Genomic DNA, 16,554 nt, shown 5'->3' on the forward strand with positions numbered 1-16,554 from the left:
GTGTGTGTGTGATGCAGCGCTGAACTGTACCTGGCATCAGCGTTGCGATGTTTCCACATCGGCACCGTAGACATGGGGTTTTGAAATCAACACTGCGTGAGGAATACTTGCGTACCGCGTGTACGTTTGTGCTCGTTGATCCCAGTGCATTTGCTCCCCACTCCTCCCAGTGTTGCTCTATTCTACTCTCTACTCAATCTCTGGTTCTACTTCAATGTAAATAGCCAGGACTTGTGATAGTTGAACAGAACCATTTCCACTGTAAAGCACTGCGAGAGCGTCTCGCCCGCTTGTGGTTGTGTATTGGTGGAGGTGGAGCGGATGAGAAAGTCCCATCTGCAGGCCATAGCTAGCTAGTACGTTGTACACGCATTGCGCGGTTTGCTGTCGATCTGTGGTCGCATTGACCGCTGGGTCACAGTGGCAGTGAGATCCACACAACACGGTGACCCGACCTGTGTAGGACCATGCACGTGTGACCATTGTTCTGTTGACAGTTTATAGTGCATTTATATGGAGCAATGAACCGTTATTACAAGTACCATGAGTATGACTGCATACGTTGTAACTCTAATCCCCCCATCTTTCCCTACTGTATCTATATCTGCGTGGAAGTGCATGTATGAAATGCAAGAAGTTGTAGTTATCCGTTTTTGAGTGAAAATTGCCACTCGCGTGTTCTTTGATGCTTGCATTGTATCAAGAGTTATGTACTCTTGGTTGTATTTACTCAAAATAGAAATCAATCAATACAACACATGCATCATGCATGATATCAGTGAAGCGATGATGCAATGCAATAATAATGCCTTTTGGCATAGCCTGGGCTTTTTTGTACAAGTACTTGAAGTTTTTTGTATTTTTACCAGTCGGTACTTGTAGGGTACTTTGTCTTTGGCATGCTTATGACTGCGCATGCCTAGCTACAACCTGTTGTAAAGTAACATAGACATTTCATTGTACCTAAATGTCTTTGTATTGTGACACTTGTGGGAAATTCACTGGGAACGCAAGGCGGACCTTGGGCTAGACAGAGTATTGCCTCATTACTGCGAAGACTACTGAAAGGGTATTGCCGCAGGCGCTGAGTACTGATAACACTGTTAATTACTACTAGTCAAACAAGTACCTGTACAGACCATACCATGAATACATGTAACCCCACTGACAAGTGCCCAGCTGAGCTGGTTTGGCCTTTGGTATTTGGGCTCTCAGTGCCAGTCTTCATTAGTCTTGGTGGTAGTTCTGTCTTTTACTTTTGTGTGCATTGAATTCGCTTTGCAGGAGGAATCTCAATACTCGTAGCTGCAGAGTGGGATGACTGATGTACATGTATATCATACTACTGTCATGTATGTCATGTAGATCTACATGTACTGAGCTGCTATATTCTAAACTATGGTAGTAATATGGAGTATGGAATAGTCGAGTTATGCGCTTACAACAATGCATTGTAGCCTATGCATTATATCAAGAGTACATAACCCCTCTTGATTATATAATAAGTATTACTAGATGCGATATGCATCGATGATCAGATTAGCATGAGGCAATCGCATGCCATTCATGCATGATGCGCATGTGCATCGATGCTGCGCATGCATGCATATGCATGCACATATGCATGTCAAGGCACCACGTGGTCGCTATCAGCTGATCTATCAGTATCACATGTGTCTGATCCGTGATCAGGTGATCGTATCCGTACTGTTTTGCAGCTAGCTAGCTAGCTAACGCTATCTGCTGCACCGACCGTCCGTGCACGCACCCGCTGAGCTAGGTCGCTAGATCGCTAGCTAGCTAGCTGGCTAGCTGCCAGCTAGCTAGCTACTCAGTATCTCGTGATAGAGCTAGGGCCGGGCTAGAGTGCCAACATGGCGTCAGAATTTCTCCACTTTTTGAACAAAGTACGGTATTGTACTGTAGTACTTCTACAAGTAGAAATATCAGTGAGTTTATACCAGCTATTTGAAGTGCTGTACGACGGTCGTGTTCACAGTCGAGGTTGGAATGGTTGGAGAGACTCGGTGACATTTGTGCTCCTCAGGAGCAGGCCAATATGGAGCTAACTATTGGTCCGTCGTCGTCAGGTGAGAGCTCACGCTCGCAATCACCTGCCTCCTCAGGCTTTGGAGATGATGGCTGGAATGGAAGGATAATCGAGAAAATAAATGGTCGCATCAAATCCAAAGCTCCATTCTTTTCTCTAGAGTTCTTTCCGCCCCGTACACCAGCTGGAGCATCAAATTTGGTGGCTCGATTCGACCGTATTCGCAATGGACAGCCCTTGTTCATTGATGTTACGTGGCATCCGGCTGGTAAACCAGCGTCAGACGAGCCAACCAGCTCTCTGATGATTGCTCATGCTGCGACTAATTATAGTGGACTGGATACAATGTTGCACATTACGTTAGCGTACCATCAGTCCAAGGAGGAGGTCATCAGAAATCTCACCAAGGCTAAGAACCAGGGTATCAAGAATATTTTGGCGTTACGCGGAGGTAAGCAATCATCTGTTGCATGTATACTAGGTATTCTAGTACGTACTGTCATGCAGCATGTTTGTAGCTGTAGCCTGTATAGAAATGGGGTGTGCTGTGCTACATGACACGTGAGATCGGAATTTGACAGTCGTCTGTCTGTCCATATTATATATATGGCTTGCAGACTGAATTATGTTCCGCATGCCACTATAATAGTCATAGAGGTTATGGGAATGATGTCATGGCGGTGAGTCAGCGGAACCGCTTATGGGCGCTATCAAGAGTTCATGGGAGTTATGTACTCTTGGCGCTATGTATACTGCGTGAGTCGGCGCAGCCTCTTATGGGTGCGATGTATACTGCGTGACTTGGCAGAGCCTCTTACATAGCGCGAGCCAGCGGTTTCCTTTAACTTTCACTTGACCAAGTGCATCACTGTGCTTTTGCCAATGCATCTCAACTAGGGGTGAAACGATTAGTTTGAATATTCGAGTATTCGTTCGAAAATTTCAAACGAGCGAGTATTCGAAATTTTGCACTCGGTCGTTTTTTTTTTTTTTTTTTTTTTGGTATTGGCATTCTATTTTTCAAAAACTTTTGTTACGCCGCTCGTCCACTAGCAGGCCACTGTACTGTACTGTACATGGTTGCATGCCTTATGCATTCCTTTGAGTCAGTATTTTATGACTTGGACAATGCGATCACCACGGCAAGTAACGATCTGAGATATGAAAGTAATATGAAAATCGTTACTTTACACTCTGTACAAGACGTTGGCGACTTTTGCTCTATGTTCACAGATAATTTCTCCTGAATTGGCCGAGAACTCACAAATCTAGCGCTTTTGAATTTTCATAAAATAGTCGAAATAATCGGATACTCGATCGAATATTATGAACGAGTGATCGATTGGTCAAAATAGATACTCGTATCACCCTTAATCTCAACCAATGATGTAATCGCATAGCCTCTATTGTAAATCAACAAAAGAGCTTCCACTGTGGGGAGGGAAGGTGAGGGGGGGGGGGGGGTGCTAACTAATACTAACTATGCTTGCTATGTACCTGTAGTTTGACATCTTGAGGTAGTTGTACGCGATGGCACGGGACGTATTAGTATTCAGGAAACAGGAAAAGTGACGGAAGGGTCATGCTGGTCACTACGTGGCATTCTCCATGGGATATGTGATGGTACTGGGCATGTACAGATCACCCATGGTGTCTTCACACTACACACACCGCGTGTGAACTATGCACAGCTACACAGCTACCCGTGGGGCGCTACCAAGAGTACATAACCCCCCAGAGTGTGCAACTCCACTATGGGTGCTGTCCCGACAGAATTTCAATTTGCCGTCATTTTGATGATGCAATGCGCACTGTACACGGATTATCAGACGAATCCGGAACCTGTGGTTGACCGAAGCCGATCGATCCTGCACAAATTATTGCAAAGAAAAACGTGTGATGCGTTGACACCCGTACCCATGTTGTAAATCACTGGTGCAAGGAGCATTGCGTCATAAATAATGACGTCAACTTGAAATTCTGTCGGGACAGCAGGGTATGTGGGAGTTGCATACTCTGGGGGGTTATGTACTCTTGGCGCTACTGATACCAAGAGTGCATGGCCCCAAGAGTGTGCAACTCTGATCTCCGAGCTGTGGACGCCCTGCGCGGCGCACTGCCTTCATTGCGTAGTGAAATGATGATCCAGCTGCCTGGATTTGAGTTTTCCTACGGTTTAGCGGCAACGATTTCCCGTGCAATATGGTCAGGTCAAAGGCAATGCCAGTATGCGACACATCGCGTACGAAACCATCCAAAGTCTCCGAGGAAAGCGATATTTGGAAGCAGGAAACCGTAGCAGATCAATAATGACGCAATGGCCCAGAGTTTGTGGTTACGTGATGCAGGCAGCGTGCCACGCCAGACCCCATATGCAAAGTTGCGTACTCTTGGGATTATGTACTCTTGGTGATACTTGGACAAGTACCGTAAAGTATCGCCAGAGCGCCCCACCAACTCGTCCTTTTGTGGCCGTGCTGTGGAAGTTGTGTTTTGTGTGTTGGTCATACAGCACATACCTTGTATGCACATTGCATGCTGTGCAGTCAATCCGTACTCAGTTTTCTTTGGAGCTGCACACAAGGAAACTAAATGTGATCTTAGGGTGCGTTCTTAAATCCTCTCGGAAAAGTTGGAAACTCTCGGAAAAGTTCGAGAGATGTTCTTATATCCTGGAGATTCCCGCGGTTTGGGATCAGCGCATGCGAACTACAGCTAAAAGCCATGTGTATCCGACAGCCTCTTGTACGGGCAAAAACAAAGTGATATAGCTTGTGTCGAAGAATATAAAAGCCATGTGTTGATCATGAGTGTACGCATTTCCCTTTTTGCATACGCACAATGCGTACATGTACTATATTCGTGGTACTCAAGATCGCGGCCCCCTTGGCGCTTCGTATTGCTTCACACGTGCAAAATATCTCCTATTTCTTCGTGACCCGTTCTTAAATTATACCAGTTTCCTCGACTTCTCTTTTCTTCTTTTCCGAGAAGCTAGAGAGTATAAGAACGCACCCTTAGTATACCAAGGTTCTCACACCGTACACACGTTTTGCACTCTGAAATACCATTTTCCGTTCCCTGGCAGTAAAATCGAGGCGGAGCGCATCATTTGAAGCGTTACAGCAGTATGGTTTCTGCTAAAAATAACTTTCAACTTACCAGTAGTCATGCAATGCCATAGAAGCTACTTGTAGTAAGGGGTCGTCGCAAAAGTTTTTTGTCGTCCCTGAAACGAACATGATTCATTTGGGGGGGGGGGGGGGGGGAGCGAGCCAAAATCGCAAGTCGACCGACACTGTACACATGACATGTACATGCACGCGATTTTCGTCGTCCAGCATAGCAAGCTGTGTTCGTTTCAGAGGGAGGGAGGGGGTCCAAGTACGAAATGAACGATGTTCGTTTCAGGGACGACAGAAAACTTTTGCGACGACCCCTAATAGTACTCTTTTCCATTGCCTAGGAGATTTCACACTTACGATTTTATGAGTAGGCCAATGGGCAACTTAACTGTTATCTGGCTGTCAAAGTGGGCAAGTTCCCATGCAGTGTTCTCCTTGATCAAAGCTTTGCTTTCTCTATGCTGAAGTTGGTGATATTAGGCATTTTTGGAAAACTAGCTTTTAGTTGATGCGACACCATTCTACTAGTGGTCACCCTCTTACTGTGCTCTTGTAACCTTGTATTGCTTTTAGAATGGAACTTCCAGTCCAGAATTCCCTAGTAGTGGTGTTGATTTGTAGATTCTGCTGAGTGTTCTGTACAGAGTAGCAATAATCTAAATCAATGTGGACCAGATGCAGGCACTCACGCCTGGCATTTTAAGTACATGTACTCAAGGAGTTATTAGGATGGGCGCTTCTGGAGCAGTCCACTTGGAGCTTGGTGACAGATCAGAACAATGCATGGGGACTAGAAGTTAATTGTACCACTTGAAGTTCGTTCCAGAGCAGCAAAGTCCGCACACACGTGCAGCACCTGTAGTGCATCATGGATGCATCATCAGTGACAGTGCAAATGGCTTCCTTCCCAGGTAGTCTTTTGAAAGTACCCTTTCCATATACATCTCAAGTACCTGCACAATACAATCCAGTGTTGGTCTGGAAAGGTGTTTCCCCAATGGCCAAAGTCATGCATATGATTGGAATGAGGCATGGTATGTAAGAATATGGAGGCCACTAGATAGCCTACATGTATGCCTCTGGTGCTTGGCCTACACACCGCATGGCTATGGGACCCTGAATTTGCTTTGTTTTATGTTTTTTTAAATAACGTAAATAGACTCCAATTTGCTCCACTTTGTTCTTCACAGACCTGCCAGTCGACGGATCTTGGAAACCGTTTGACCCAGATCTGGGCTATTCTGGCGACTTGGTAAAGCTGATCCGCCAGGAGTTCGGCGACTATTTTGGCATCTGCGTTGCTGGCTATCCACGTGGACATCCCGACTGCACAAACTACGAGGATGATCTTCAGCATCTGAAGGGCAAGATTGACGCCGGTGCTGATTTTATCATCACTCAGCTCTTCTTCTCAGCCGAGGTGTTCCTAGAGTTTGTCAGGGACTGCCGCAAGATTGGAATTAAGTGTCCAATCCTTCCTGGTATATTTCCCATTCAGGTAAAACATGTGTTGATGGTGTTCTTTAAAAACGTTGCCAAACTTGTCATACTGGTGGTGAATTAGACTTGGGACACTGCTGCATTCTTCTTCGGCCTTTGAAGCTGGCTAGTGTGTACATTACCTGCATCACTACGGTGTGGACAGTCTCATACACAGCGGGGGTTTGGGTCTAAAGTAAGGTTGTCTATCAAAGTGAGACCATGCAATGTTCCCGTACTGGTACCTGTTGCCGTGGAGTTGAGCGTGGTCGTAGTATTTTTTGTTGCCTCGGTCACTGATCTGAAATCCTGCTCTCTTCATTTACCGGCCAGTCTAAATGATGCAGTGTCTGGTTTCTATGTGTATTTAGGCATACAACTCCCTGAGGCAGCTGACCAAGCTCTCCAAGCTGAACATTCCCGACGAGATTCTTGGCGCCATTGAACCGATCAAGGACAACGACGAGGCCATTCGCAGCTATGGTGTGCACCAATGTGTCACCATGTGTAAAACACTTCTGGAAAGTGGAGAGGTAAGGCGCATCGTGCTGTTGAGGCAGTGAGGTCCTGAGTAGTGGGTGGCAGACCTTTCTCTCACTTGCGTGTACATGTACATGCTTTTGGCTTAGCTCTAGCCGTTTCTCGCCAGTCGGTTTCGGTTCTCTTCCGTACACATGTGCATGCTCTACCGTCCTTTCTCTGAGCAGTACTATGTGCTATACTCAGTAAACCGTCCTGCTATGGGCGTTTAGGCCGATGGTCACAGTCGAACCCTGCCCATTACAACATGCCTCTGCCGCTACAGCGTTGTTCAATTCTCTGCATGCATGTACTCGCGAATAAATGCAGCTCGGAGGATCGCACACCCCTAACACTGGACTAGGCATCTGAAAGCATCGTCAGCCAAGATGCACCCTCAGGATTTCTTTGAGCAGCTTTGCAATCTCAGTTCTGTTTGTGTGTGATGTGTTTCTTCTTCTTCTTGTTGCCAGGTTCCTGGTCTTCATATCTACACCCTCAACCGTGAGGTTGCCTGCACCGAGATTCTCACACAGCTTGGTCTTTGGTGTGGTGCTGGCACAGTGCAGCGTATCCTGCCCTGGAAGCAGACCGCCAACCACCAGCGCCGCACCATCGAGGACGTGCGGCCAATCTTCTGGGCGTCGCGGCCCAACTCCTACATCCACCGCACCCAGGACTGGGGAGAGTTCCCCAATGGCCGATGGGGCAACTCATCCAGGTGAGAGAGAGCGCTTCCCACTGTAGCAGTCCTTCTCGCATCCTGCTGCTACTGCTTGCATAGTTACTGTAGAGGCAGAAAATTTCGTCGGTCAATAATTTCGTCCAACTCCAAAGAAAGGGAGTTCGTCCGGTTGAAAATTTCGTCCATGGATCATAAGAGTGTATAGAAAAGCTGGACAAATCGACAATAGTCCGGTATTGAATTTAGTCCAAAAGTTCCTTGGACGAAAAAGACGAAATTAAATTCCAGACGAATATTTCTGCTTATACAGTATGTAGAAATGTGCGTACGTTAACGTGATTTGTCCAGGATTGCTCAAATTGTACCCTTTGGTCTGTGCTACATAGCTACAAGTAGTTGTGTATCTTCACCCCTCTTTCCCGGTTTCCCGGTCTTTTTCTTCCTATTAAAGTTTCCTATCGCCTGTGGTAGTGCTGCTACGTGTGTTCTTCAAAAAAATTACTTGAGGAATGTAGAGCATGAGCTCCACTTCTTTCAATGTTCTCAATGTGTTGCCTTCTTGTCCTGTGTGCTGCCGGTGTGCTTGTACAGTCCTGCTTTCGGCGATGCATCTCACTACCTCTTCTACCTGCAAAGCAAAATGAAGACAGAGAAGTGGATCGACATGTTGACTCCGGAGCTGCACTCCGAGCAGGATGTGTTTGATATCTTCGTTGCGTACATCACTGGCAAGCCGAACAGGCTCGGTCATAAGGTGAGCAGCGCGCGTTTGGGTGGTGTGTGTACTACAGTCCATTCATAAAAAGATGGGTCCTGGCTCTGGCGAGCTCCCGTATTTGGCGATTTTTCGTGATTTCATCGTACACAGTGCAGTGCTGCGAACTTTGAAATTTGAAAAAGGGTCCAAAAAGGGTGCCTGAACTGGGGTTCGAACCGCAGAATGCACTGTTGCAGGCGGGGTCAAACGGCCTGGATTTTGATGGTTTTTCCCAATTCAGTGCTTTTGGGGCAAAACCTGGCCGAAATCCTATTCTTGCTATGGCTTGCTTTTTGGACAAAAAAACTTCAGAAACATAATTGGAAGAGGATTCCATATGGGATTGCAGAAAAAAATTCTAAAAAAACTCAACGTTTGACCCATTTATGGCCAAAAGCTAGAAGTTCATTTTTTTCTGAATGGACTGTAGTGGTGACGGCGGCAGCGATGGTGGTGTCATGGCCATGGGGGTGTCTGGTGTGGTGTGTGGACAGGCTACAGCGTGTGAGGCTTTGCTGTTCAATGGCAGCTTATCATGGATAAAGCTTCTTGTTATTAGCAGGCCGAAACGGTACTTGGACGTGCTTCATGGGCGAAGTGGTATGGAAGGCAGACTTTTCATGTTCCCTTGTGCATTGTGTGTATCTATGCAGGTGTCTCAGCTACCCTGGAACGATGAAGAACTGGCACCGGAGACCAACCTACTGACAGAGCGCCTCGCCAAGATCAACGGCAGTGGCTTGCTGACGATCAACTCTCAGCCGAGCATCAACGGACGCTCCAGCTCTGACCCCATCGTTGGCTGGGGAAAGCCAGGCGGTTATGTCTACCAGAAGGTACAATCACTGTTGCATTAGTAGCACTCATGTCATCCTAATTTGGATATTGCTATACTGTAGTTTGCCACCCAAGACCTGCCCAATATGGATGATTTCTCTGGTATGCTCTCTCCATGGATGAATCGTGTCATATGGATGGTGGCTTATGTCGTTGAAGGTCGTGCAGTATTACACACGGCATTGGCGAACACTGGGTGTGCACTAGTGCAGGTTGCTGTGCAGCCGCAGACTTGTGAACACTGGGGGTGCACTGACGTTAGTGCAGGTTGCTCGCCTCTTCTGAGGTTGGGTTTCGCTGATGACTAGGTACAGTATACAACCTGTTGGCAGCTAGAAGCCAATGCTGGTATTTATCTGCTCATCTTCTCCCCTATTCTTTTGCAGGCCTACTTAGAGTTCTTCATCAGTGCGGACCGTATCGAGAAGTTGAAATCTGTGCTGGCCGACCACCCATGGGTGAACTATCACATTGTCAACCAGTCTGTAAGTTAACTTTAGATGGGTGTGTGCTGGAGTACGAAGCTCCCATGACTCATGAGCGTGCACCTACGTTTAGTCATGTACACATAAGCATCTGTCACGGCTTGTTTTCGAATTACATGTGCAATCATCATGTACGTTGTTTTTCATTTTTCATTATATGATCCGCTCGACAAGTCGCAACCGAAACAGTTTGTGTGAGATTTACCTCACTTCTGTGCATATATACATCAGGGTTCTAGCCAGGTCAAAATACAGTCAGACCTCGGTTAAGGAGGCTCCGAACAGTTGCGCAGCGCAGTGTAAAAAGGGCACCTCCGAAATCTGTTTTTTGCCGCGAGATTCGAAAAATGTTGTGTTCCATGCGGAAATAAGCTGTTGTTCAGAAAGAAGTTTTTTGATTTCTCTGTGCTCGCAGTTGTTCCAGGATGTAGTTCTACTCGTTGCAGTGTTTCTGTAGCCGTGGCTGTTTCTACGCTGGAAAGAATCACTGGCCATGGCTAATGCTAAACAAAGGCAGTTCCTGCGCTGCTTGATTTTTTGTGAAAACTTTGTTGAAGCGGTACGATGTGGCCACGAAGAACAAATATATTACTGACGAAGAAGGGTGAGAAAAGCAGGCTGAAGTCAGTGAAGACATCGATGTCGAACGTAGTGATACTAGTACTGGCACTGGAATTTAGCATGGCCTACCTGTGGAGCGTGAAGTGGCTGCCCACTCGCTGGTAAGTGGACCCACTTGCAGCTCCAGTCGCACGAGTGCCGTTTGAAACTGTTTCTGTGGATCCTAGAGTATCCTGAGCTCAGTGGACGACGCATCTCAGAGCTGCTGAACTTGGGCTACTGTCCCTGTAGGAATGAGGTTCGTGTCAACCACTGTACTGCACTGATGGTGTAAGGAAAACGCTGGCCAGAGGCTTGTGTTCTGAACCAGGGACGAACTTCTAAATCCTGCTTTTGTAAAAATGGGGATGCCACAACTAAGATGTGCACACTCAGGTGTGTATTGGGTAAATGCCTGTGGTTGATTATTTTGAATCCTTTTCTATGCGCAAGTACATGCGTTTGTGTGTGTGTGTGTACGCGCGCATGTGTGTGTGTGTGTGTGTACGCGCGCATGTGTGTGTGTGTGTGTGTATGCGCGCATGTGTGTGTGTGTACGCGCGCATGTGTGTGTGTGTACTCGCGCGCGCGCGCATGCGCGTGTGTGTGTGCAAGCTGTTGAAAGGTGTAATCCGAGCACAAGTTGCTATGTCTAACGTAGTTTGTTCGCTATCCTCGCTTCAGCGTTGGGCAGGTGTACGAGTGTGTGTGTACGCACGTGTGTGTGTGCGCGCGTGCTCGTGTCCGCATGTGTGGGTTCGCACGCAATGTTGATCTGGGTTATGCACATGTCCCCACGAGTGCACTGTGTGCATGTGCATGCAAATGTCTGTGTACATGTATGTGTGTATGCACGTGCATGTGTGCGTGCGTGTGCAAAGCTAGGTGTGGAAGGGGGGGGGGGGGGGCTCACGGTGCTGGTTCTGTATGCCATTCTGGTGTCCGCAAGGACAGTGTGGTAATGGCTTTACAGTACAGGAGTTGCATGTGAATGCGCATTTGTGAACCGTATTTGAGACACAAAAAGAATTGCTGAGTGAGCATGACAGTACATTACATGTATATCGTATATGTGCACGCCAGCGTGTGTAGATGCATATTGCCCTTCATGCGATGTTTTTCTGGAGTCTGCTGCTATCAACGCAAGTGACAACCAGCAAATGCACGCCCAGTGCAGTGGCTGGTCTTCAGGCTTTTATTTACACTAAGCCCTGCTATGGACTAGTAGTGTTACAATGATGCGTGCATGAGAGTGCGTGCATGTGGGTGGGTGTTTATGTGCGTGCGCACGCGTGTGAGTGTTTAGTGTGCCTTATTTTGAATGCCTGCTTTCACATTATTCATGTGCCAGTTTCATGGTCGAGGTTGTTATGAAACCTCGCTGCCTTACATGTACATGTACATGTACACTACTCGTATATCAATGTGATAGGACTGAAGGCTACATGACATACATGTACATGTAATGATACATGTACCTTTCCAAGCACAGACTGTCTGGTTTGTCCAAAGGAGGTTGCAGCATGAAAATAACTTCTTCTAAAATAATGTTACCATACTACCATGTCATTGGTAGTGATATTTAGTCAAGAAGGCAAGAATGGTCAGATTTTCTAAAAATGCTATTTTCAGAATTGGCCTAAAAATACCATATTTTGATACCTATATTGTTTGGTAGGGGCCTAAAGTGCCTGGTGACACCATCAAAACTGTCCATTATCGGTTTCCTTGGGGCTCAAGGATCACAGAAAGCCACAAAAATCAATATGTCCATGGACAAAATGTTGCAGGCTGAACCATTTCACAATTCAACACCCGATGGAAATTTCGGTACCCGTAATTTCGAAAAAGTGGCTCCCCAAGGGCAAAACCAAGACGCAGTCTATCTTGTGTAGCCAAGATACCTCCAAATGTGGTTCTTAAACATATGATGAAGAAAATGCTTAGTATCCTCCTTCCAGGAGGCTTCTTTGGGTCAAAAACCAAATTTTTTTACCATTTTTTTACCGAAAATCAAGAAATTGTACACTCACTAAATACACCAAAATACCTCTTATATGCCTGGTGACCCTACCTAAAAACTATACCAAATTGAAGAAGAGACATCACTCCACAATTCTATGCATAAAAAACAGGGTGTCCATGGACCTTTTATTTTTACTTCTTTAGGTGGGAGCCTCCTTAACCGCACACATCCGTTTGCCACAGATGAACAGTATTAATTTACTCCATCTTTACGGTAGTATAATTATAAAAATCAAGGGCGTGCAACTTCAATCAAAAAATTGGGGCCATTTTTGGAGTATTACGCGGTTGTCCTTTAGACACGGCGGCAGTTCATCAATCTTAGGACACATGAATCTAACTTCCATTGTTCTGCTTCAACTACCGTAGCTGCATTGTACATACATGTTCTTTGCACATTTGCTCTCTGGCTGTACATGATGGTAGCAGTGAGCGAAATGGCCTCCAAAACATAAAACGAATTCTGCCACAGACCAGATTACACACTCTTTGTTCTGATGCCATGGAAACTCGGTAGGAGTCTACCCACTGAGTATCCGCTGCCCGACTGTACGTACTATCCTGCCGTCGTCTATTTATGTATCTGCTTATTCCTAACTCTTTTTTTGCGTACAGGGAACGGAGAGCTTCACCAACACCAGCCATAATCCCATCGCCGTCACGTGGGGAGTCTTCCCAGGCTGTGAGATCATCCAACCGACTGTTGTCGATCCGGTTAGCTTCGGCATCTGGAAGGTCAGTTGTACATGGCATAGTGCTGGCGTCTACACTTCTGGGGGAGAGGGGGGGGGGGGGTGCAGAGGGATTCTGCTAGTTGGCACCTGTTGTGCGTAACCAGTTTGTACTGTCACACATACAAGTAGGGTAGACTTCCACTTCGGTGAAAGTGCATTGCACGCAAGCGTGAGAGCAAACTGGATTGTGATGCCTACAGGGAATTGTAATCGTACGTGACAACTAGAGTGTGCACCGCCAGTGCACGTCTGTCACTCAACAGCTGCGTTTCATTCCCAAACATATCAACTGCAAGCAACGTCTCTCTCTCTCTCTCTCTCTCTCTTTCTCACTCCCATGCAGGATGAAGCATTTGAACTTTGGATTGAGCGATGGGGCAAGTTCTATGAGCAGGACAGTCCTTCCTGGAACGTTATCAAGTCCATTCACGACAAGTTCTACTTAGTGAACTTGGTTGACAATGACTATGTAAAGGGCAATGTGCTCTTTGACTTGCTTTTGACCCTAGTTTAGAGTTTCTCCTGGAGAGTAACGTTATAGTTATAGGCTGTGATTGAATTCTCTCCTGGGCACTGTTGGTGCCTCCCGTGCGGGGCCGATACATCTGCTCCTACCCTCAAGTCCTGTACATACACCTTCTAACCCCCCCCCCCCCCTCCCTCTCCCACGCACATCACTACGCCCATATCCACCTCTTTTTTTTCTTTTCTTTTTTCCTTTGGCTAGTGCTCTGCCACTTTTCTGCCCATCCTGTTCCTTTCCCCTTAAGATGTTATTTATTTTCCATACTTTCTAGGGACAAGACAAGCTCGTCTTTCTCTCTTGACGCTAATGCTGATTGCGCCTCTGCTCGTCCCCTCGTTGTTCTGCGTTTCATGGACTATGTCTTGTTGTTTTTTTCTGTTTCTCGTCTTGGAATGTTTCTTTTCTGATTTTTGTTTGACCTTCCCTTTGGCTTTGGTCTGAATGTCTCTCATCTTGGAATGTTGTTTCTTTTCCGATTTGTCTGACCTTCCCTTTGGTCTGAAAATGGTCTATGCTCGAAGTGCTGTTGTGTTGTCGCTAGCATGGAATGTCACGGGGTGTGTGTGCATGTGTGTATGTGTGTGTGCGGGGGTGGAGGCAATCAGAATTATCACCTGCTACCTGGCTACATAATCATTGAAACCTGTCTACCATGCACCATGAACTAGTATACCACGACTACATGTAATCACTATGCAGCCTAAGGTGCTACATCTGGTACAGTGTTACTGTTAGGTCTACATACATGTAAATATACCCTGCCGGTAAACCAGACCTGTCCCCACGCGGACACGCGATTTTCAGCGTTACTACTGCCTTTCATCCGCGTTTTGGAGAGATTTTGCATACTTACCGCGACTTCAAAACTTGTTATTTTTTGGTTTGTTTCATTTTTTGAATTTTTCTCTTCCAAGAACAATCAATCTTTTCGGTCTGTTTTGGGGATGTCCAGTTATGGGGGGGGGGGGGGGCTGTTTTGGGTCGCGCTCATGTGGGCATTGTGGGGGCATACTTCCCCAGCCATGGTCAGGGTTATCATGGTTATGGCCTCTTGATGTCATCAAGACAAGAGTGCATAAACATGTGTATGGAGTCTATGGACTCAGTCTCTTTATCATGTTTATGTCATCAAATGATCAACACAAGAGTACAGCAAGAGTTCATGCAGATAACCCCGGGTTATGAACTTATGTGTAAGTACACTGTACAGTATTCAGTAACTCTTGACTCGAGTCGAGTACAGTCATAAAGAGTTACGAACTCTTGATAGATGTCATCAAGAGTACATAACCCCCGGGTTATGTACTCTTGATAGGGATTTCAGGCGGTTTTTTCTGAGCAGCGCTTTGCTCCAACTAACAAGTTTTTCTGAAGCATCTATGTGTAAGGACTGTCCACAGAAAATTTGAACGGAATCCAAGCAGTATTTCCAAAGTTACGAGCATTCAAACATAGCGTACCAACCTTGATGAACACACATACAAATTGGATCTGCAGGATGGCACAAAATGGAATTCCCATACTCCCTAGCAACACCATAGCAACAAATAAACTTCATCCGATCGTGGCCAAACTTGGATCAAGGATGGCCCTGGCTGTGACGAAACGGAAGATACAAGTTTTTTTTCAAAATTCCAAATGACCGCAACAATGGCATCCTTAGCAACGGCCCTAGCAACAGTATATTTCACGCATAATTCAACATGGTAATAGGTGGAATATGACAGAAATACGGCAAACACAACGTCTAAGTTATAATAGTATGCATGTGGGAAACTAGAGGAGCAGACAGCAAGCTCTGATGTCACACAGTGCCCGTTTTCGGCTGCAACGAGTCAGAGACGCACATTAGCCGCACAACGACCATACTAGAGGCTATTGAGTATTGTACACAGAAGCCAGCCAGCGGTGAGTATTTATAAGAGATAAGTTCAGTAAAAAACCAGCCTGGAACAACCACGCACCTGTATGACACATGGAAGATCAAGTCTGGTGCCACACACAGGGTCAAGACCTGCTATGCCGGGTGCAGGCTCCAAAGCGCCATCATTTGCTGCGCCGGCATCAACATCAACTGTTGCTTCAGCACTGACATCAACGGCTGGTCCAGCATGGACATGAACTGTTGCAAATGTCCACACCTCAGCACGTACGACTGCTCAGGTGTGGAAATTTGATAACACTGATATAATTTTCCAAAACTTATACAATTCATGCAATTTGCAATCCCTGCAGCCCACAATTTTCCTTGCAGTTCAATGTTTCTTTCTTAGACAAGAATCAGACACAATATACGATTTTCGTTCAGTATGTGTGGTTATCTGCTTTACAATTTGATTGAGAGGCAGTTCAAAAGGATGACTTAGTAATTCACTGAGGTCGTCACTTGCCTTGTTCTTCAGCAATTTTTTTCTCCACTCTCTGATACGCCCGATTTTGTTCCTGGCAATTTTCACATCGTCTCGAAATCCTTTCCATCCACGACTGCAACTAGCAAAATCAAATTATGCTAACTTACTTGGTATCATTTTTGCTTCTCGCCCTCAACGAGAGTTCAACTACTACTAAGCCATTCCTCAACTGCCTGGGACAACACCATGAACACAGAGGAAGACGGAAGTCAATCGTCTTTCTTCTCCACCTCCATACTGTGTCATGGCGTTCAACTTCAAAACAATTTCCGCGACCGAGCGCGACCCTTCATGCCGTCTGAAGAGGTATATTATGCTCGG

At 46.2% G+C, this 16,554-nt stretch overlaps 1 protein-coding gene across 1 annotated transcript; it reads left to right on the top strand.

Annotated features, from left to right (window-relative positions):
• The first annotated feature begins 1,933 nt into the window (after window positions 1-1,933).
• LOC135817794 (methylenetetrahydrofolate reductase (NADPH)-like) lies at window positions 1,934-14,342 on the top strand. The gene is made up of 9 exons (XM_065331036.1): window positions 1,934-2,501; window positions 6,366-6,673; window positions 7,026-7,187; window positions 7,647-7,894; window positions 8,450-8,612; window positions 9,269-9,451; window positions 9,839-9,937; window positions 13,178-13,297; window positions 13,640-14,342. Exons 1-9 carry the CDS (start codon window positions 2,060-2,062, stop codon window positions 13,808-13,810), a joined length of 1,896 nt encoding a protein of 631 aa, XP_065187108.1. The 5' UTR covers window positions 1,934-2,059; the 3' UTR covers window positions 13,811-14,342.
• Window positions 14,343-16,554: the final 2,212 nt, after the last annotated feature.

Source organism: Sycon ciliatum, chromosome 5 (genome assembly GCF_964019385.1).
Source record: "Sycon ciliatum chromosome 5, ocSycCili1.1, whole genome shotgun sequence".
NCBI lineage: Eukaryota > Metazoa > Porifera > Calcarea > Leucosolenida > Sycettidae > Sycon > Sycon ciliatum.